Source organism: Rattus norvegicus, chromosome 2, assembly GCF_021556685.1.
Source record: "Rattus norvegicus strain SHRSP/BbbUtx chromosome 2, alternate assembly SHRSP_T2T, whole genome shotgun sequence".
Classification (NCBI taxonomy): domain Eukaryota; kingdom Metazoa; phylum Chordata; class Mammalia; order Rodentia; family Muridae; genus Rattus; species Rattus norvegicus.
In genome coordinates, this window is record NC_141535.1 from 46,802,668 (window position 1) to 46,826,239 (window position 23,572).

At 43.0% G+C, this 23,572-nt stretch overlaps 1 protein-coding gene across 1 annotated transcript; it reads right to left on the reverse strand.

Annotated features, from left to right (window-relative positions):
• Positions 1–1,058: 1,058 nt before the first annotated feature.
• Positions 1,059–23,284, reverse strand: LOC148006648 (uncharacterized). Its single transcript, XM_087639426.1, has 5 exons — positions 22,942–23,284; positions 21,054–21,351; positions 20,022–20,077; positions 18,550–18,674; positions 1,059–3,738 (listed from the first exon to the last, which is right to left on the reverse strand). The coding sequence occupies exons 2-5, from the start codon at positions 21,262–21,264 to the stop codon at positions 3,735–3,737; spliced, it is 396 nt and encodes a 131-aa protein (XP_087495552.1). The 5' UTR covers positions 21,265–21,351; positions 22,942–23,284; the 3' UTR covers positions 1,059–3,734.
• Between the last annotated feature and the right edge of the window lie 288 nt (positions 23,285–23,572).

The window sequence follows — 23,572 nt, forward strand, 5'->3', positions numbered from 1 at the left end:
GTCATAAGGAAAATTTGAATACTCTGAAAGTACAGGCAAATGAAAATATCAGTCATTTAAGAAGTGTAAACAATGGTCAATATAAAAATAAAACAAAACAAACAAAAACCCCCACAAAGTTATAAAGGAGCGTCCAGCCTCCGTAAAATTCAAGATTGCAAATCAGAACTACTCCTTACGTTTGCTGTTAAACCAGCACAAATTAAATTGGAAGGCTACAGTAAAACCCCAATGTAATACGATAAGTAAATCAGAAAACTGCAACAGAAGACGATAGCGAAGGCCGCGTGACTGTCCTGACCATGAATCGATCCCTGACAACACGCTGCAGAAGACGTATTCCAAGCCGCCATTGCTGCCTAATATTTGTTACTCTATAATTGGGATACATGCAGACTCACACAGGTTACTGCTGACTATTAAGTGACTGTCAAAAGTTTCTCTTGTCTGTGATTTATATTATTTTACTAAAATTTTAGGACAGCATAAAAATGAGTTTCTTCATGGTATCTTTACATATATGGGTCATATAAAGGTTTAAAAAGTTCTATGTTCAATTTTTTGAGGAGCCTCCGTACTGATACCCCTGGCAACTGGGGAGTTTACACTCCTAGCAGCAAGAGTAACCTCTTTCCTTGTATCCTCGCCAGGACTTGTTGCCATTTACTTTTTTAACAATAGCCATTTGGATGGAAAAGAGGTAGCTTTCCAAGTTTTAATGTGCAATTCTCTGATGGCTAGGGGTGTTGAACACCTTTTCAAGATGTTATTGACCATTTACATTTCTTCTTTCTTTTGAGGATTGTCTCTTCCTTTCACTAGTCAGTAAAGATCAGGTTTGTGTGTGTTTATCTTCTGCCGTTCTTTACCTGGGCTCCAGGTTAATATCCTGTTTTTGTGTAGTTGGCAATGATGTTTCCCATTCTGACTTTTCACTCCTGTGACTGTGTCTTTTGTAGTACTAAAGCTTTCTAATTTTATGTGCTATTAAGTCCATTCTTATACTATTAGTACCCTTTTCTTTTCTTTTTTTTTTAAATTGGATATTTTATTTATTTACATTTCAAATGTTATCCCCTTTCTGGGTTCCTCCTGTGGAAACCCCCATTCCATTCTCTCTCCCCCTGCTTCTGCGAGGGTGTTTTCCCTCCCACCCACCACCCACTCCCACCTCCCCACCTTAGCATTCCCCTACACTGGGGCATCAAGCCTTCTCAGGACCAAGGGCCTCTCTTCCCATTGCTGCCTGACAAGGCCATCCTCTGCTACATATGGGGCTGGAGCCATGGGTCCCTCCATGTGTACTCTGGTTGGCGGTTTAGTCCCTGGGAGCTCTGGGAGGTCTGGTTGGTTGATATTATTGTTCTTCCTATGGGTTGTAAACTCTTTCAACTCCTTCAGTCCTTTCTCTAACTCCTATATTGGGGACCCTGTATTCAGTCCAATGGTTGGCTGTGAGCCTCCAACTGTATTTGTCAGGCTCTGGCAGAACCTCTCAGGAGACAGCTATGTCAGACTCCTGTCAGCAAGCACTTCTTGACATCTGCAATAGTGTCTAGGTTTGGTGGCTGTATATGGGATGGATCCCCAGGTGAGACAGTCTCTGGATGGCCTTTCCTTTAGTCTCTGCTCCATACTTTGTCTCTGTATTTCTTCCCATGAGAATTTTGTTCCCCCTTCTAAGAAGGACTGGAGCATCCACACTTTGGTCTTCCTTCTTCTTGAGCTTCATGTGGTCTGTGAATTGTATCTTGGGTATTCTGAGCTTTTGGGTGTCCTTTTCAATATGTCATTGCACAGCCTCTCCCTTGTAGCATTTCCCCCATGCTTTCCTATAACAGTTTCAAAGGATCAAGTTTTATGTTAATGACTGGGATCCATTTTTAATTGAATATTTTTTGTGCCAAATAGGAGGCATTCTAATTTCATTCTTTTACACGAAATCCAGTTTTCCCAACACCATTTATTAAAAAGGCAGTTTTCTCCCCAGTGTATATTTTTGACAGGTTTATGAAAAAATTAGGTGGGTTTATTTCTGGGTCCTCTATTCTATACACGTTTGGTTTTTGTGGTCGTACCATGCTGCTTTTGTTACTATGACTCTGTAATATAGTTTGAGGATATTGTGATATGATGTCCTTCTAAGGACAGCCTTAACTATTCAGAGTCTTCTGTGCTTCTGTGTTACAAATATGCAGACCATGATTTTCTCCTTTCTCCATATTTTTAGTCAGGCTTTAATTTAATGGTTTATCCTTTCATTTCTTCCTTCAGTTAAAAATGGTTTTTAGAGCAATGTCTCATTTACCTTTCTTCTTTCGGTATTCAGACCCCTGATTAAATAAGCTTAGCCAAGGAAGAAAAGGTTTGGCTTAGCATGTAGTTCAAGGGCTACAATTCAGATCAGCAGGGAAGAGATGGGAGTTTGTGTGAGGCATTCAGTCCGTCGGTCATGTCCACCCATCCATCCATCCATCTGTCTGTCAGTTGTATCCACAGTCAGGAAGCAGTGACAGAAGGATGCTCATGCTTAGCTCACTCTCTCCTTTTTAAATTAAATTTTAAATTATTCCTTCCCATCAACCCCCCTGCTACCCCTTCTCAAGTTGATACCCATTCTTTCTCTCATTATTATCGTCATATATCCATGTGTATCTATTCTCATATAATACAACCTAGTGGGTCTGCTTTTGTTGTTTGTGTGTATATGATTTCAGGACTGACCCTTTAATGTTATGTAACCCAACAGGGAGCTTATGTTCTAGGAGAGGCCATTAGCTACCTGTAGTTCCTTAGCTAGGGTGGGCTCCCTCAGGCGAGTTTTCTCCTTTCACCTTAGCATGTCAATTGATCTTGTCATTGCGCAGGTCTTGTTTGTGCAGCTGTTTCTGAGAGAGGAAGTCTCTCGGCAGACTTCCTGGTATTCAGGCTCTTAAATCTTTCTGCCCTTTTTGCCCCAATATTCCCCAAGTCATTGAGGCGGGAGCTGTGCTACTGATACATTAACTGGGATGGAGCGCTCCACGACCCACTGAACTCCGCCTTCTGTCCAGTTGTGGTTTTCTGTGATGGTTTCCATTCGCTATAGAGAGAAGCTTCTTTGATGGGGAGCTACACTTATCTGCAGGTATAAAGATAAGATTAGAACACAGCTAACAAATTATCCTGGGTCAGCAACATGGCAGCAGTAAATTCTCTTAGGATTTAGGATCTCACTAGTTCTAGGTAGTTGGCTAGGTTTCTTCTCCTTTTGATTCAGTACAGGACCCCAGCCCATGGAATAGTACCACCCAAAATTAGGGTAAGTCTTTCCACCTCAATGAACCCAACCTCCAAACTCCCTTACGGATTGTCCCAACTTTGGTTGATCCTATCAGGTCAGTCAAAATGAATAGTAATGATCTACCCTGGACCAGGCAATGTGCTGGGGGAAACAATAGATCAGAGTTATCTCCAGCCTTTCCCTAATTCAGCCACAGGGGTTCCTGGCTTCAGCCCATTGGTTGGGTATAAGTATCTGCATCTGTCTCAATCAGCTGCTTGTTGGACCTCTCGGAGGACTGTCGTGCTAGGCTCATGCATACACACTCTAGCATCAGTAACAGTGCTCAGGCCTTGGAGCCTCCCCTTGAGATGGATCCCAAGTTGGGCAGGTCACTGGACCTTCGTTTTCTCAGTTTCTTCTCCATTCTCAATTCAACTGGATCCTCCAAATTGTAAAGACGATTCCACAATTATCTGCACAAAAAGAATACATTTTAAAATTAAGGATTATTTGGGGTTGGGGATTTAGCTCAGTGGTAGAGCGCTTGCCTAGCAAGCGCAAGGCCCTGGGTTCGGTCCCCAGCTCCGAAAAAAAAAAAAAAAAAAGAAAAAAAAATTAAGGATTATTTTATAAAATATCCCAATTATTTTATCACTTCCTATTCTGCTGAACCCAATTCATTTCACGGTCCACAATCTATATTATTCACCATCCCGAATGTTCACAAATGGAGATTTATCTGGGCAGAAAACTGTGGCTCAACTTGTCAGTGTGCCCTCTTAAAGGCATATGTTTGTTGTTGTTATTGTTGTTCTGGGTTCATTTCCTGACAAAATGTGCCATATGTAAGCAAAAAGGAACTCAATAAAGTGTTCACTTAACAGAATAAAGTACTTTCAAATGAATAGAAAAAAAAAGATTCATCTCTCACCTGAGTCAAATATAAATCATGGTTCCCACAGGAAACATGCAGGAAGCACTAGTGTAGAAGGCTGCAATGCTGAGCACTTTGGGGACCTATTAGGAATGGTATGACATGGTCTTCGTCCTCCACCTCCTCTGTCCTCTTGAGGAAATAGTCATGCCCAAAGAAGACTCAGTGACAAGGCTGAGGGCTGGTTGAGAGGTTTGAAGAGTGACTACAAGCAACATTCCACGCCAGAGGAGATCACTCTCAGTGCAGCAGGTGGGGAGGCTGTCGAGTGGCATAGCTGTGGTCGGAGCTAATAATAACTCTATTATAAACCACAGCATCACAAGGGAGACAGGGCCGTTTATGAGAGTAAGATCGCGTTGGCTTAAATTGACCTCAAAGATATAAATCTGGCACTTCAATAGTTTTATATTCCAATTATGTCATGCAAGTCCATTTGCGGGTGACTAGTCCTTGAAATCGAGAGCTTGCCTCTTGTGTGGGTGGGAGTAACCTTGAATCTGAGAGCTGTAAATTCAGTGTCCTTTTGAAAGTTCTCCCACTTTAGTTGCATTGGGCACTTTTAGAACAGGAAAATGACCCCATACTGGGAAGGTTCGGTTACATTGTTATCACCAAGAGGCTTTTCTCATGTAATGACTGTGTGCTGGCTCTAATTACAAGGGGGATGTGAACTGTCTCCCGCTCACTGAAAATGATCACCTCCTGCATTGAGACAACACTTGGCTTTTCTGGTTTCCATGATCTCATCCTCAAAGATGGCATTAAAGCTGACCCTCTTTCTGGTAAAAATGTAAGGGCTTAAAACTGTAATGTCATTGTTGATGAAAGCATTTCTTCAGCTTTACGAATAAGAAAGAAAATGTAGTTGTTATATGCTGACTGTTTTATCACGTTTAACACAAAATCATGTCTATGTGGTTATATATTCTAAATGGGAAGTCAGATTCATCATTATTGAGAGCCTACAAATTTGATTTAAGTTTTTAGAACCAAATGGAGCTAACATGGGACTCTATTTGACCTGGACTTAAATAGAATGGTAGCTGTGGTGATGGACAGCTCAGATCTCCCTTCAAGAAGGAAGGGCCCATACCTGTAGGGAAGGCGCAACTAGTCGTCTTGGGATATTGACCTCTTTAAGGATTGACTCAGATAAAGAGAGACCCCTGACTAAGATCCTACACACTTCCTGGATGACTAGTATCCAATGACTAGTCAATACTGATTATAAAATCCTCATCCCTTACCTTCCTGGGACAGCTCTGAAAATTACATGTCCAATTTCTTTAAGAGGCTGACTGCTGGGATTATGCTTGAGGGTCCCATGAAACTGTGATAGGCTGTGACTGGGGGTTACACTCAGTTTCCAGAAATAGGCAGGCAAAGAGAAGAATCACTGCTTTGGCAAGTGATTGATCTCTGTTGCTGCACAATGTGACAAAGAGGACACATTTGACATCCAGATGATTCAGTTGGGTCCCTTCTGGACCAAAGTTGCCCTTCCATAATCTTGACAAAGAACAAACAAATGAAGAAAGAAAATAAAAGAAATTACTAGTTGGGCCCTAAGGTTTGTGTAGGGAGAGCAAACACTAGGACCCTGGAGCCTTTGCCCCAAGAAACTGTTCAAAGCAATAGATCTGAAACTGCAATGAATGGACTATGATGGATCTGGGTGTGGTCAGCCTGGGTCCTATTTGGGAATAACGCACTTATTCCCCCAACTGCTGGGATAGCCTAAACTATCAGTCCATCCTCTCTGATGAGAGCACCCACGTTCGTGACTATTAAACACGAGAGTATAAAATCTTCTCTAACAGCGGTTCTCAACATTCCTAATGCTGCAACCCTTTAACACAGTTCTTCATGCTGTGGTGACTCCTAACCATGCAAGTATTTACTACTACTACATAGCTGTAATTTTGCTACTGTTAGGAATCACAATATAAACATCTGATATGCAGGATATCTGATGCATATGCAGTTCCCAAAGGGGTCTTGAGCAAGAGGTTGAGAACTGCTGTTTCGCACAATTGACTGAATCTTTCACTAGGATACCCAGCCACACAGGACAACTTCTTATCTTCCTCCTCCTCCTCTTCCTCCTCCTCCTCTTCCTCCTCTTCTTCCTCCTCCTCCCCTCCTCCTTCTACTCTTCCTCCTCTTTCTCCTCTTCTTCCTCTTCCTCTTCTTCCTCCTCCTCCCCTCCTCCTTCTACTCTTCCTCCTCTTTCTCCTCTTCTTCCTCTTCCTCTTCTTCCTCCTCCTCCCCTCCTCCTTCTACTCTTTCTCCTCTTTCTCCTCTTCTTCCTCCTCCTCTCCCCCCTCCTCCTCTCCTTCCTCCTCCCACTCCTCCTCCTCTCCTCCTCCTTCCCCTCCTCCTCCTCTTTCTCCTCTTCCTCTTCTTCTTCCTCCTCTTCTTCCTCCTCCTCCCCTCCTCCTTCTACTCTTCCTCCTCTTTCTCCTCTTCCTCCTCCTCCTCTTCTTTCTCCTCTTCCTCCTCCTCCTCTTCTTCCTCCTCTTCCTCCTCCTTCTCCCCTCCTCCTCTTCCTCCTCCTTCTGAATCTTATCTAAGGGGTGGGGAACTTCAATGTTCTGTCTTCTAATCTCATCAACCTTTCAGGAAATTTCTTAATGGTTACTTTGCAGGGATCATCAGTACAAGTATTTCCAATCAATCTTATCTCCTACTTTGGCTCATGTTCAACAGGGACTTCATGCCACCCAAAACACCAAAGTCAAGATACTTTAGGAGGAAAAGAGCTAGTGGCTGCCCATCACTCTCACAGTTGAATATACTCAACAAATATCTTAAATACAAACATTTATATTTAAACCTTATTAAGAGTCAAGCTTACTTCCCTCAGTCTTCTCACCACATGCAGGCGATTCTAATTACAGGAGCCTCTACCACTGGGTAGAATGGTAGGGCTATTCCTAAAGTAGTGATGTAGGTCACAGGATGCTGGTAGTCCTGTAGAGAGTTCTGGGTCTGGTGAGCCTGGATTCTACTACTCTTATTACACAAGTGCTTGAAACTTTATTAATTTCATTCTTGTAACATAAGATTAAGTTGCTTTCGTTCAAATCACAGACTAAGAATCTGTTACTATACGGGTTGATCGCAGTGAAGTTCAATTCTTGCCCTCTGGTCCTACCAGCCCCTCAACCACTGAAAGCAGACTCTGAGGAGATTAACCTACATTCAAGATATGCACACATCTATATCACTTTGAGGTTAATGTAATCAAAAAGAAACTTAGGCTGTGGCAGTCATTTTAATACTCTGTGTCTGTTCTCTCTAGGTCAATCTAAATGTAATATTTTTGACATTAGGTTCTCTGTTGGTATTGCACATATCTTTATTTTTATAACAAACACTAGAACATCTTTTTTAACAAGAAAAAATAAACATGCAAAATGAAAGCTGGATTGGTGTTTGGTCTTAGATCTCAAAAGAGAATGGGATTTAACAGACTATGGTCAATTAATAAAGGTTCAACAAAAGCACAGGCGCTTCCCGTGTCAAGAAAGCACAGGGGGTTGGCGTTATTAGCAACCTGATATATTTTCTTATAGTCAGATATTTTGGTTGTTCTACAGAAAAATGAGATTAAAGAGAGAAGAGGGAACTAGCCTTTGGGGAACGGCAATCAGGCTCCTTAGTACTACATTAGATAAGATTCTGAAAGATCCTCTGCACACTGGTGATATGGCATTCAGAGTTCTATGGAAAGAGCCTTGACCCAGGCTGTTTACCACAGGTAGAAATAATCACATCACTGTAACTCATGTGTGGAAGGTAGGTCAGGGAGGGCTTTGAAAGCTCAAAATGCTTCTATTTGACAGACTCAAGGCAACACTATTTTATCAAGTTCTGGCCACATAGGTAAAGTGTTGTTGTCTATGAGTCCCTCATTAATAAGATTCTCTTTCTCCTTTCTACCAACATGGTCAGCTCAGTGGGACCTGTTCCTTCTCTAGCTCAGAGCACAGAATGCTGCCCTGCTGTGCCCGTGCCTGGTCATACCTGCAAATGTTCACAGCCACATGCAGAAGGAAGGGATGTGAAGTTGAGAGCAAACCTCAGGGCTAGAGGGAAGTGCCTTTGTCTGTTTCATCTGGAAGTTGGTTTCTAGTCCTGAAGGAAAGCGAGAAAAAGCAGCGCAATGGTGGGGAGACAGTAATTTCTCCAGGCCTGGAAGCCTTCGTCTGGGAGATGCTGACTTGGAGGTTTGGTAGTGCTCGCACTGACATTCACATACGGCATAACAGACCTGAACTGATAGATGGAATTAGTTTCTGTTTTGACTTTGCCTTCAAAGACCAAACACTCCCTTTTGCTTGTTAAATGAAGGCCAAAAAGACTTAATGTCTGGGGACACTTGCAAATCACCTAGAATTCGTAACTAGTGACAGGAAACAGCACTTAATTACCTGAAAGCTGTTGCTTAGAAATAATCTAGGGACCCTGGGGGCTTAAGTATTTTTTTGTCCATACAACTTCAAAGAATAAGCATAAAGCTGAATGTTTTGGACATGGACAGATATTTGATTTCATGTTGGAGACAGAGGAGGCAAGATTAAACAAGGGAGCAAGAGATGCCATATAGGCAGGAAGGAAGAGAACACAGAATATGGCAGACCAAGGTGAGGGTTAGGTAAGGGAGCACCTGGTGAAATGGCCTACCCATAAGGCCGTGGAAGAGGAGTGTGGAGGCAGCTCCTCCATGTGATGTCTGATTGTGTTAGTCAGCACTCAGATGGTGACAAAATGTTTAAAAAAGACAATAGACAAGGAGAAAAGACTTATTTCTGGGTCATTATTTCAGAGGATTCAGCCCATAGACACTTGGTTCTGCCGTTTTGAAGCTGCACTAAGATGGTGTGAAAAATCTGATGGAATTTTCCCTGGTGGCCAGAAAGTAAACAGACAGATAGCAGGGACCCTGTATTCTCTTCAGGGGAATGGCCTGAGACTGAATTCTTTTCAAAAAGGCCTCACTTCTTTAAGGGTTCATCCCTTCTCACTAGCACTACATACTGGGTAACCAAGCCAAGCCCTACAAGCACTCATATGCATTAACCCTTTTAGGCAAACACACACACACACACACACACACACACACACACACACACACACACACAGAGAGAGAGAGAGAGAGAGAGAGAGAGAATAAAAATAAAACCCCTCAAAAATGGGTTAATTTATAGATGACTATGACTTGCCAAAAATTAAAGTAAGAGAGATAAACAATTAAAAAAAAAAACCAACAACCACAAATAGGAAAAATGAAACAGTAATTAAAAACATCCCAACTAAAATTAAATCCAAGCCCAGATGGGTTTGCTGGTGAGTTTTACCAGATCATCAAAGAAGAACTAACGCCAGTGCCTCTCAAATTGCTCCATAAGATAGAAAAAGGAAGGACACTGCCATATTGATCCTATGAAGCTCATATTACCTCAATAACAACATAGTAAAAAAGAAAATTACAGAGTAATTTACCCAATGAACTTGTGTGCAAAAATTCTCCAAGAAATACCTGCCAATAAACTTAAGAACACATCAAAAAGATTGTCCACCATGATCCAATTGGCTTTGCCCCAGAGATGCAGAGGTAGTTAAATATACATAGATCAATAAGTGTTATACATTACACAAATGGATCCAAGGACAGAAATCGCATGGTCTCTCTCCACAGACACAGCTTTTGACAAAATCCAATATTATCTCGTGTTAAAAATCCTGAGGAAACCTGATATAGAAAAAAACCCATATCTCAATAAATAATAAAGTTATTATATGACAGACCTACAGCCAAACATTATATTAAATGGGAGGAAATCTCAAAGCATCCCCGCTAAAATTAGGGACAGGACAAGGATGTCTACTTTCTCCACTCTTGTTCAATACAGTACAGCATAGCTTAGAGCAGGCATAGAAGGGTTGCAAACAGGAAGGAGTCGAACTGTCTCGTTTGCAATGGGATGACGTTGCAACTAATAGATCCCAAGGACTCCATGAGAAAACTTTTAAACCAGTTAACCACGTTCAGCAAAGTGGCAGGAAACAAAATTAACACAAAAGGTCACTAGCCTTTCTCTACGCCAGGAGTAAACAACAAACTGAGAAACAGCCCCATTCCCAATAGTCTAAAAAGAATGTGCCTTGGGATAAACCTAGCCAAGAACGCCAAAGACCTCTATGATGAAAAAAATTTTTAATTCCCAAGAAAGAAATTGAGGAAGATGCTTGAAGGTGGAAAGGCCTCTTGTGGTCTGGAAGACACACTGTTTCAAAAAGGGCCATCTCACGGAAGTCAATTTATATATTAAATGCAACCTCAATGAAAACACTAGTGATGTAACACCAGAAACAGAAAAAAAAAATCTTAAAATTCTCGTGGAAGAACAAGAGACTCGACATAGACAAAGTAATCCTTGGCAAAAAGAACATTGCTGGAAGTAACACCAAACCTGATCTTATTATAGTACAGAGCTACGATAATTAAAACAGTATGGTACTGTCACAAAAACAGACTCATTGATCAATGGGGTAGCATAGAGGACCCAGTGACAAGGCCACACTGCTAGATCCATCTAATGTTGGACAAAGAGGCCAAAAGATGGAAGAGAAGATCGAATCTTCATCAGATGATGCTGGGGGACCTGTGTGCCTCCTCCGTGTAGAAGAATGAAACTAAATTCTCATCTCTCATCCTCAACAAAAACTAACTGCCATTAGATCAAAGACCTCAACATAGGCCGGAAACTCTGAAATTTCCAGAAGAAAACCTATGAAGTATACTTCAAGATAAAAATGTAGAAAAAAAAAAGACACCGCCAGAACCTGAAGGGATCTACTGGATAAACAGTTCTCTGCACCCAAATCCCGTGGGAGGGAGAGCTAAACCTTCAAAGAGGCAGACACGCCTGGGAAACCAGAAGAGACTGCACTCTGCACACATCTCGGATGCCAGAGGAAAACACCAAACGCCATCTGGAACCCTGGTGCACGGAAGCTCCCGGAAACGGCGGCGCAGATCTTCCTGGTTGCTGCCGAAGCAGAGAGCTCGTGGGCAGCACCCCGCGAGCGAACTTGAGCATCGGGACCACAGGTAAGACCAACTTTTCTGCTGCAAGAGACCTGCCTGGTGAACTCGGGACACACAGAGGCAGAATTCCTCTAGGACCAGGCACTTCCTGAGTTTACCGGGAGATCCCGGCCCGAAGCACCTCTCTGCTCCCAGACCCCGTGGGAGAGAGACCCCACTGCCTGGTCAGGTGGGCACTCCTGAGGCTGCAGAGCGGAAGAGACCACCAACACTGCCCACCCCTGCCCACATCCCTGGCCCAAGAGGAAACTGTATAAGGCCTCTGGGTTCCCGTGGAGGAGGGCCCAAGAGCAGCAGGACCGCTGCGTCTGAGACACCGCCAGAACCTGAAGGGATCTACCGGATAAACAGTTCTCTGCACTCAAATCCTGTGGGAGGGAGAGCTAAACCTTCAGAGAGGAAGACACGCCTGGGAAACCAGAAGAGACTGCACTCTGCACACATCTCGGACGCCAGAGGAAAACACCAAACGCCATCTGGAACCCTGGTGCACGGAAGCTCCCGGAAACGGCGGCGCAGATCTTCCTGGTTGCTGCCAAAGCAGAGAGCTCGTGGGCAGCACCCCGAGAGCGAACTTGAGCCTCGGGACCACAGGTAAGACTTTTTAGAATTTAATGAAAATGAAGGTACAACACACCCAAACTTATGGGACACAATGAAAGCTGTGCTAAGAGGAAAACTCATAGCTCTGAGTGCCTGCAGAAAGAAACAGGAAAGAGCATATGTCAGCAGCTTGACAGCACACCTAAAATCTCTAGAACAAAAAGAAGCAAATACACCCAGGAGGAGTAGAAGGCAGGAAATAATCAAACTCAGAGCGGAAATCAACCAAGTAGAAACAAAAAGGACCATAGAAAGAATCAACAAAACCAAAAGTTGGTTCTTTGAGAAAATCAACAAGATAGATAAACCCTTAGCCAGACTAACGAGAGGACACAGAGAGTGCGTCCAAATTAACAAAATCAGAAATGAAAAGGGAGACATAACTACAGATTCAGAGGAAATTCAAAAAATCATCAGATCTTACTATAAAAGCCTATATTCAACAAAACTTGAAAATCTGCAGGAAATGGACAATTTCCTAGACAGATACCAGGTATCGAAGTTAAATCAGGAACAGATAAACCATTTAAACAACCTCATAACTCCTAAGGAAATAGAAGCAGTCATTAAAGGTCTCCCAACCAAAAAGAGCCCAGGTCCAGACGGGTTTAGTGCAGAATTCTATCAGACCTTCATAGAAGACCTCATACCAATATTATCCAAACTATTCCACAAAATTGAAACAGATGGAGCACTACCGAATTCCTTCTATGAAGCCACAATTACTCTTATACCTAAAGCACACAAAGACCCAACAAAGAAAGAGAACTTCAGACCAATTTCCCTTATGAATATCGACGCAAAAATACTCAATAAAATTCTGGCAAACCGAATCCAAGAGCACATCAAAACAATCATCCACCATGATCAAGTAGGCTTCATCCCAGGCATGCAGGGATGGTTTAGTATATGGAAAACCATCAACGTGATACATTATATAAACAAACTGAAAGAACAAAACCACATGATCATTTCATTAGATGCTGAGAAAGCATTTGACAAAATTCAACACCCCTTCATGATAAAAGTCCTGGAAAGAATAGGAATTCAAGGCCCATACCTAAACATAGTAAAAGCCATATACAGCAAACCAGTAGCTAATATTAAACTAAATGGAGAGAAACTTGAAGCAATCCCACTAAAATCAGGGACTAGACAAGGCTGCCCACTCTCTCCCTACTTATTCAATATAGTTCTTGAAGTTCTAGCCAGAGCAATCAGACAACAAAAGGAGGTCAGGGGGATACAGATCGGAAAAGAAGAAGTCAAAATATCACTATTTGCAGATGATATGATAGTTTATTTAAGTGATCCCAAAAGTTCCACCAGAGAACTACTAAAGCTGATAAACAACTTCAGCAAAGTGGCTGGGTATAAAATGAACTCAAATAAATCAGTAGCCTTCCTCTACACAAAAGAGAAACAAGCCGAGAAAGAAATTAGGGAAACGACACCCTTCATAATAGACCCAAATAATATAAAGTACCTCGGAGTGACTTTAACCAAGCAAGTAAAAGATTTGTACAATAAGAACTTCAAGACACTGAAGAAAGAAATTGAAGAAGACCTCAGAAGATGGAAAGATCTCCCATGCTCATGGATTGGCAGGATTAATATAGTAAAAAATGGCCATTTTACCAAAAGCGATCTACAGATTCAATGCAATCCCCATCAAAATACCAATCCAATTCTTCAAAGACTTAGACAGAACAATTTGCAAATTCATCTGGAATAACAAAAAACTCAGGATAGCTAAAACTATCCTCAACAATAAAAGGACTTCAGGGGGAATCACTATCCCTGAACTCAAGCAGTATTACAGAGCAATAGTGATAAAAACTGCATGGTATTGGTACAGAGAGAGACAGATAGACCAATGGAATAGAATTGAAGACCCAGAAATGAACCCACACACCTATGGGCACTTGATTTTTGACAAAGGAGCCAAAACCATCAAATGGAAAAAAGATAGCATTTTCAGCAAATGGTGCTGGTTCAACTGGAGGGCAACATGTAGAAGAATGCAGATCGATCCATGCTTATCACCCTGTACAAAGTTTAAGTACAAGTGGATCAAGGACCTCCACATCAAACCAGATACACTCAAACTAATAGAAGAAAAACTAGGGCAGCATCTCGAATACATGGGCACTGGAAAAAATTTCCTGAACAAAACACCAATGGCTTATGCTCTAAGATCAAGAATCGACAAATGGGATCTCATAAAACTGCAAAGCTTCTGTAAGGCAAAGGACACTGTGGTTAGGACAAAACGGCAACCAACAGATTGGGAAAAGATCTTTACCAATCCTACAACAGATAGAGGCCTTATATCCAAAATATACAAAGAACTCAAGAAGTTAGACTGCAGGGAGACAAATAACCCTATTAAAAAATGGGGTTCAGAGCTAAACAAAGAATTCACAGCTGAGGAATGCCGAATGGCTGAGAAACACCTAAAGAAATGTTCAACATCTTTAGTCATAAGGGAAATGCAAATCAAAACAACCCTGAGATTTCACCTCACACCAGTGAGAATGGCTAAGATCAAAAACTCAGGTGACAGCAGATGCTGGCGAGGATGTGGAGAAAGAGGGACACTCCTCTATTGTTGGTGGGATTGTAGACTGGTACAACCATTCTGGAAATCAGTCTGGAGGTTCCTCAGAAAATTGGACATTGAACTGCCTGAGGATCCAGCTATACCTCTCTTGGGCATATACCCACAAGATGCCCCAACATATAAAAAACACACATGCTCCACTATGTTCATCGCAGCCTTATTTATAATAGCCAGAAGCTGGAAAGAACCCAGATGCCCTTCAACAGAGGAATGGATACAGAAAATGTGGTACATCTACACAATGGAATATTACTCAGCTATCAAAAACAATGACTTTATGAAATTTGTAGGCAAATGGTTGGAACTGGAAAATATCATCCTGAGTGAGCTAACCCAATCACAGAAAGACACACATGGTATGCACTCATTGATAAGTGGCTATTAGCCCAAATGCTTGAATTACCCTAGATGCCTAGAACAAATGAAACTCAAGACGGATGATCAAAATGTGAATGCTTCACTCCTTCTTTAAAAGGGGAACAAGAATACCCTTGGCAGGGAATAGAGAGGCAAAGATTAAAACAGAGACTGAAGGAACACCCATTCAGAGCCTGCCCCACATGTGGCCCATACATATACAGCAATCCAATTAGACAAGATGGATGAAGCAAAGAAGTGCAGACCGACAGGAGCCGGATGTAGATCGCTCCTGAGAGACACAGCCAGAATACAGCAAATACAGAGGCGAATGCCAGCAGCAAACCACTGAACTGAGAATAGGACCCCCGTTGAAGGAATCAGAGAAAGAACTGGAAGAGCTTGGAAGGGGCTCGAGACCCCATATGTACAACAATACCAAGCAACCAGAGCTTCCAGGGACTAAGCCACTACCTAAAGACTATACATGGACTGACCCTGGACTCTGACCTCATAGGTAGCAATGAATATCCTAGTAAGAGCACCAGTGGAAGGGGAAGCCCTGGGTCCTGCTAAGACTGAACCCCCAGTGAACTAGATTGTTCGGGGGAGGGCGGCAATGGGGGGAGGGTGGGGAAGGGAACACCCATAAGGAAGGGGAGGGGGGAGGGGGAGGTTTGCCTGGAAACCGGGAAAGGGAATAACACTCGAAATGTATATAAGAAATACTCGTTAATAAAAAAAAAAAAGATAAAAATGTAAGCAAGAACTCCTTAAACAGAACCCCAACTGCTCAGGAAGACCAATAATCAACCAATGGGGTCCTGTGAAGTTAAAAAGTTTTGCTAAAGCAAAGGAAACTGTTGATCAAATGAAGAAACACCCTCCAGAATGGGAGGAAATCTTTGCCAGTTATGAATCTGACAAAGTATTAGCAGCTAGAATATTCATGGAACTTAAAGAAAATTAATATAAAAATAACCCAAACCACCACTCTCCCCAAAAACAGGGCCATGGAACTAAAAAGTCCCCAAAATAAGAAATGCAAACAACTAACGAGCATTTTAAAACTTGTTCAACATCATTGGTCATCAGGGAAATGAAAATTAAAACTGCCTTGAGATTCCATCCCTTTCCAGTCAGAATGGTTATCATAAAGAAAGCAAGTAATGTCCGCCGCCCCATCCTTCTTCCCCTGCGCTTCCTGCGAGGCGTTTGCTATCTGTTTTGAAGCATCATGGCTGCCCTCCAGCCCTGGTGAAGCCCAAGATCATCAAAAAGAGGACCAAGACGTTCATCTGGCACCAGTCAGACCAATATGTCAACATTAGGTGAAACCGGCGGAAACCCAGAGGTATCAAAAACAAGGTACGGAGAAGATTCAAGAGCCGGATCCTGATGCCCGACATTGGTTATGGGAGCAACAAGAAAACCAAGCACACGCTGTCTAGCAGCTTCCGGTTCACGATGTCAAGGAACAGGAAGTGCTGCTGGTGAGAGTGCTCGCGATGTCTCCTCTAAGACCCGAAAAGCCATAGAAGAAAGGGCCGCACAGCTGGCCATCAGAGTCACCAATCCCAACGTCAGGCTCGTCTGCCGATATGCTCACAGTGTAGAGCAAAAAAAATCCACGGATCAAACTCCAACTTCTTTTTACCAAGTAGTTACCCATCATTTTGTGAAGCCTCCTGCTTCATCAATGAAGCAGACTGGTGGCAAGCAATGTCTAACGTTTTGAAAATCCTTCCTTGGGCTTATGCTGCTTACTTGGTAAACTTTAGACAAAGACTCTTGGAGCCTTAAGAGAGTAACTTTGCTAGTGCCGTGACGTGTTATGTCAGTCAAACACATTTGTGGTTTTTTTTTTTTTTTCTGCAATGTCAAAATAACAATAAATTCACAAGGCATGATGGTTTCCTTGGAAACAAATTGTCAAGCATTCCCTTTTACCTTCATAGCCAAACTCTATGCAGGTTCTTTATTCAGGCTTAATCACCAATACTAACTTTCAAGCCATACAAACACATCACACACTAAATGTGTCTGTACAACTATATCATATACCTTTTAGAGAATTGATACGAAGGCTCCAGAAGGCTTCGAGGGATTTCTTTTTTTTTTTCTTTTTTTTTCCACTTTTTTTTTTATTAACTTGAGTATTTCTTATAACTTCGAGGGATTTCTAAGCAGCCTGAGGAACAAAGAAGCTGAAAAGATAGGCCAAGAGTGTCTCTCCAGGCATCAAGTAACTGCTAGAAGCCCAATTGGAGTCACTGGCGACTGGAGGGTCAGAGTTGAGTGTGTAAACGTGAGGTTCAGTGGAGGCTGAAGAGGCAAGGACCAGGACCAGGTCCAAGTGGATGAGTGGGATGATGCATAGACAATAGATCCCGACAAACAAATGGGCAGACAGATGGTGGTAATCAACCCTTGGACCATGGCCAAATTGAAGCCCCTGGGAAAGGAGCTCTCCCTTTATTGGTCCCTTGACACATGCCCAAGAGCATTGGGTGTCCTCCTCTTTATGGGGCCTACCCTTTTCTTAAAAGGTCTGGTGTGTCCAAAACGGTTTTGGGCCTGGCATTCCTAATATAGTTTTAGTATCTCCATGTGCTCCTGTAATCCCAATTGGCTTTGAAAACTCCATCGATTGGCGGCCTCTCTACATGTAGGAACAAGTGATTTACTTGCCTGAGCCTTGAAAGTGGTTTGGAACAGATGTTGTTTATAGCGTCTATCCAGGTGTGGGGTCATCATCCACTCTCAAAACTCAGATGCTGCTCGTAGAGTGGAGCCTCACAGCAAGACACAGCCTGAAAACCCACAGTTTTGTACACAATATGTAGGAACTTAGGGCCAGGCACAGCCAGGTCTTAATACTTGGCCTATTATTTTTATATCTCTCGTTTTCATTGTCTCCCTATGTTTATATGCATATGATACTGTAGATGATATATAGTATCATTCCTTATCTTACAACCGAAGAGTCTGGGATTTAAAAGCTCAAACAACACCCACGATCGCATAGTTAGGAACCCACACTGCCTGATACAGAGCCACCCACCCTGGGCCGCCTGCAAGCAGTAACCACACAGCTCTTCTGTCTAGAGTTCCCAGGGAAAGTGGCTCTCACCCTCCCCCTGCTGCCTGGGAAGATGCACGGAAATCGTTCAGTACCATCCAGCCTCTTAGATTTGCTATGCCATCCACATCCTACTTTCAGAAGCCTTCCTAATGACATCATCCTGAGCCGAGGGCGAGCAGATTTATCTCTGCACCTGTGGGCTCCCTCCTGCGTGGAAAACTCTGTCTGATGAATGGTGTCTTTGGTCCTTCCGTGCCTGGGGCCAAAGGAGCCCCTTCTGTTGATTAGACAGGAATGATAAGTTGCTTGGCTTTTTCCCCAGCCTGCAGGCACCAGCAACCATTTCTTACACCTAATTGGAGCCTGTAGCAAAACAGCCCAGACACTCCAAGGCCACACAGAGTCCTGCTTTGCCAAGTGATGAGACTCCCGCTGACCTGCTTCCTCATTGTTTTCAAATTAAGGGGTACTTTAGGGACAACTGAAATTCCCCCAAGTGTGTGTGTAAGTGATGCTGGCAGCTTCTCCCAAAGCGCTCTGGCTCCTAGAACAACCACCTTACCTCAGACTTTCCACCCAGGGGGCCCAGTACTTTTCTGAGCTCATGGTGTGCACGCCTGCCAGCCTCTTGTCTGTTAGGGAATGCTTCCTACCCCAGAAGAGCTGCTGCCTCTGCCCCAGGTTGACCTGTGAGGAAAGAGAAGAAACAAGTACTGGGAATGAGCCTGGTCAGAGGCTGTAATGTAGGCCAGTCTGCCAGAGAGGACTGGCCAAGGGTGTACAACATCTTTAGGGTCTTGCCTGTCTTCGATGATCATATTCACACCCTGAAAGGAACAGCAACGTAACACCAAGCAAGGCCTATGAAGCCTGGGTGGGCTTCATAGCATGAAGTCATATGAGTCATAGCAGAGAGGAGACTGACTCTGGGTCTGAGGTTGCCAGGCTGTGACTCTGTCTTCCAAGGCTGGCTCTATAGCAGAATCATTGTCTGTATGGATTCTGCCATGTTCCCTGTTGTGAAGCAGTGCTGGTGGACTATCACTTGAGAAGGTCATGGGAGGCTCCTGAACTGTGTGAATTTGCTTAAAGACAGAGCTGAAGAAGGCTTATGTACTATTCTATTTCCATCTTGAGACAACCATAGCAGGCATGAGGACACAGTGCAGTAGGGGTGCTTGTCCGGCACGCTCATGGCCAGCACCACATAAAACAGGATGGTACGTACCTGTGATCCCAGCACTGGGAGGCAGAAGAGGAGGATTGAGAAGTCAGGATCATCCTTAACTACACATTGTTTGAAACAGGCAAACTTAAAACATAATAACTATAATTATCTAGTATTATCCAGGTCCTTTCCCTTAATGGTGTTTTAGGGTCAGGAGGGACTGAGTCAACCTTCTCCATTCCTTTCTGACCATCAGTTTTATTATCTTTTCTTTACTGTCCAATATTTCTCTTCTGGTCTCATCCAGGCTCACTGAACTTGATCTCCTCCCAAAGCTGTAACCTTGGCTAACCCTCCTCATCGTGAGTTTTTTTCCCTTCCAAGCTCCCATTAGTTTTATTGGTTGGGCATTCTCATGAGGGTCTATTTTCTCCTTGAACTGGATCCTCCTTCAGTTTTAGGGTCACACAGTTTCTCCTCATTTGCCTCATGTTGCTCTGACCAGTGGTTCTCTCTGCTTAGGGAACATCACTTCCCTGGGAGCACTGACTTAAATGGCAGCTCTTCTGTGATCCTCCCTCTCCTCCTCTGGCAATTTCTTATAGGATCGTCAGCTCAGTGGTTTCTAAGGCAGCCTCTGCAAACCTGACTGAGTAGCTGGGCAGTGAGGGTTCTGTTGTAGGCTTTCAAGTCCTCTGAGTTTCCTTATTTCCCATGAGTGATAAATTATTTTCTCCTGGTTTGTGTTATAGAATCAGTGTCCCATGTCCACGCTCACATGGATGGGGTGATACTTTTACTATTCATCCAAATATAGCCAATACGTTACTTTCTGTTTGTACTCACACACATCCATGAAAGCTTACGTGCTTGTCTGTCTTGTTCTGTGCCAAGTTTCCTTTCCTTCTAATTCCTCGTGGATCTAGGCGGTATCAGCAAGAAACCAGGACCAAGAGAGAGAAAAAGGAGACCAACTATGAGACATCAGAATGGTGAGCCAAGATTGTCATGACAAATCACACGGAGTTGATATACCCATCAAACCACAACAAGCAGAAGCTTGGCAGTCTGAGGAAGCTCTGAGTAATGTGTGGTGAGCTGGGATGTGGGTACATGGACAGACGAAAGAGGCCAACAACTGAAGTGAAAGCCCAGAAGCAGCCTTCTAAGGCCACACCTCCATTCCCACCAGAAGTGCACGTCTGAGTGTCTCTCAGAGACTTCCAACCTAACTAGTACCTCATTCTCACACTCAGCCATCTCCCCCACCTCCACATTCTTCAAACATCAGCCACTTCCGAGCCTTTCAAGTTGGAACTCTCTTAGGTGACCTTTGACCCCCCCACACCCATTACTCATAGTGAATGAATCTTCTTTTCATTAAGTCAATGGTAAAGATGTCTCTGCTCAGTCCTCTGCTTGATTTAAGACCTCACAGCATTCACTCACTATGCCACTGCCACTTCTTAACCAGGAGCACAGTGGTGTCCTTTTCCCCACAGATAGCCTGCACATTGCCTCTAGAGGTGTTCCTAGCTCTTATTTTCATGAACTACCTCAAGAAACAAGGAAATATACAAAATAACACTATATTCACATATATACCATATAGACTGCTTCAGAAAAAATAAGGACATTATATGGTATGACAAAATGTCAAAAAAACAAAGAAGTACACCATTGAAGTCTCCTTTTCTTTTTTAAAGATCTATTTATTTTATATGAACACACTATAGCTGTCTTCAGATACACCAGGAGAGGGCATCAGATCCCATTACAGATGGTTGTGAGCCACCATGTGGTTGCTGGGATTTGAACTCAGGACCTCTGGAAGAGCAGTTGGTGCTCTTAACCACTGAGCCATCTCTCCAGCACTACTGAAGCCTCCTATGACTCACCACATCTCCCTATGGAGGCTTCTTTATCCTGAATTTGATGTTCATCTTTCCAAAGAAACTTGTCCTGAACACATGTATCAAAAACAGTGACATCTTCTTGAGATTTATACCTAAAAATATTAAATCTATGTAGCTCGGTTTTCCTTGACTGTAACTGCTGTAGAAGCTCCCATGGTAGGAACATCCCATGGTTTACTTCAATATTCTTCATTTAAGTCAATCCCAATTTTTCAGTTTTGAGTGTGAGCTGTTTCCGAAATCTATCCTTTGATGCGTATGAGAATCTTCAAGGGATAAACTGGATAAAATTGAAAAGTTTGAAAGTAGGCATATATTTACATGAAGTTTTCTCCAAATGTCTTCTACAAAATTAACCAACCTCTACACCAACATCTTCATTCTCCAAAGTAACCAATGAAAAAGTCTAAAAGCCCCAAGAGTTAGAAATATGGTAACCCAGGATCTCATAGTTGTTTTAATTTGCATTACTCTTATTTATTTCACATTCTTATTTCCTTCCGGGTCTGCTTCTGGTTTACAATCCTTTGACAATTTTCTTATTTGATATTAACTTTGTGTCATGCTGATTTTAAGGGTTTTGTTAACATAACATCTTTATTAACTATTTGAGAACTTCATATAACGTCTTTTGACCATATCCACCTTTCCTCTAGCTTCTCACAGAGCCACCTCTCATCATCCAGTCTCCTCTAGACCACACCTGCCTTCAATAACCCATGAAGTCCAACATATGCTGCCCATGAACTCATGGCTGTGGCACCATCAACCCACCAAGGACCACAAGCCTAAAGGAAACGGAGTCTTCCTCTCCCTAGGAAGCTCTCAACAGTTGGTGAATCCTCAATTAGAGATGGTGGAGGCTTGTGAAACCCTCTACATTCCAGAGTGTTGACCGGCTCAATCTTAGGCAGACAACAGCAGCTTTTGTGAGTTTGTGAGTTTATCCCTTAGTCCTACCAGGTCCGGAAGACATGTTTCACTCTGCTCCTCCCCTACCTCTGGCTTTTTCAATCTCTCCACCCTTTCTCATGAAATGGCTCCTGAGCCTGGTGGGGAGAAGGTATCATCCAGATGTCCTATTTATGCCTGAGGCTTCCATAGATCCTTTGTCTCTGCACTCTGACCCGCTGCCACTTTGTAAGATTGTTTTTATTAATGTGCTGGATATTTTTCCTTTTCTACTGTGAACTTCAGTTATCTTTTCCCAGTCAGTGGCTTGCATTTTCATTTTGACAACATTAAAATTTAAAGATATACAGGGCATAATAACAACAAAGCTTTAGAAACAATCATTTCCTTTGCAGTTGTCTCTCCCATGACTTATGGGATCTTTATTTATGTTGAGATTATAAATATATTCCTATGCCTTTTGTTGCACTAAGGTTGTGAAACTGAGTACAGCTGATGAAATAGCTGGAGGTGGTCAACAAGCAGCCCATTCAGTGAAATTAACAAAACACTCAACTGTGCATAGAAATCACCAGCCTTTTCTACCAAATTATCTGCCCTTGAGAAAGTCAGCAGACTTCTCCTTAGCACACACAATGTCCCTGTGGTTGTCAGGAGTTGTGTGAGAAATCCCAGATAAATGTTAAGAGGGTTGTTACTCCCATAACCTGCCACCAGCTGCTGTGGTGGTTGGTTCTTCCTTTGTGTCATTGTCTAACCTCCATTTGTAAACCTCCCAGCTGTGGTTAAACTCTCTTCCATCCCTGGACTATGGTGCATTGTGCTAAGCTGGCTGAGTCAGCTGCAACATAGGAAAACTGCTTAGAGCTTTGGATCTGCACTGGCTTCTTTTGTTTGTAAAAGTGGGGTCTGCAGAGCCCCTGTTAGGGAGATAGCTCAGGAGAAGGGAAGTACATACGGGTCCACCATGACGCTCCGGATTCCTCAGAGGGAGATAGGGGGAAAGGAGACAGGGGTGATCCCTTGTCTCTCCATGACATTCCCAGCATTCAGAGGTTTTCCAGAGTCCTCAGAGCCCACGCAGTCTCAGCAAATTGGAAATAAGAAAAAAAAAAAGTATGTTTTGAACCGAATTTCAGCTTTGGTTTTCCTTCTGTGATACATTTTCTTTCCTCCATGCTACCTGTCTCTCCTTAGCCTGCTTACCAAAGCCTGTACTCCTCAGAGCATCTGACATGTGACAATTGTGGCCATAATAGCATAAAGTATAAAGGTGCTATTGTGCTGGCTAGGTTTATGTCAACTTGACACAAACTAGAATCATATGGGAACCTTAACTGAGACAATGTCCCCACCAGATTGGCCTTTGGGCAAACCTATGGTGCATTTTCTTAGTGAGCGATTGATGTGGGAGGGCCCGGCCCATTGAGAGTGGTGTCATCCCTGGGCAGGCAATCCTGAGATGTGTAAGAAAGCAGTAAGCACCGGTCCTCCAGGCCCTCTATTCTGTTCTTGTCTCCAGGTCCTGCCTTGAGCTCCTGCCCTCACTTCCCTTGGTGATGAGCTGTTACTAAAAGAGCAAGCCGAAA

Bases quoted from the DNA above. Each gene is read 5' to 3' on its own strand.
- LOC148006648 (XM_087639426.1), bottom strand. From the start codon at position 21,264: ATGAAGAATATTGAAGTAAACCATGGGATGTTCCTACCATGGGAGCTT. The intron at 20,078-21,053 runs GTGAGTCATAGG...GATACCGCCTAG, and splicing joins AGCCTCCATAGGGAGATGTG to ATCCACGAGGAATTAGAAGG. The intron at 18,675-20,021 runs GTAAGCTTTCAT...CTTTCCTCACAG, and splicing joins AGAACAAGACAGACAAGCAC to GTCAACCTGGGGCAGAGGCA.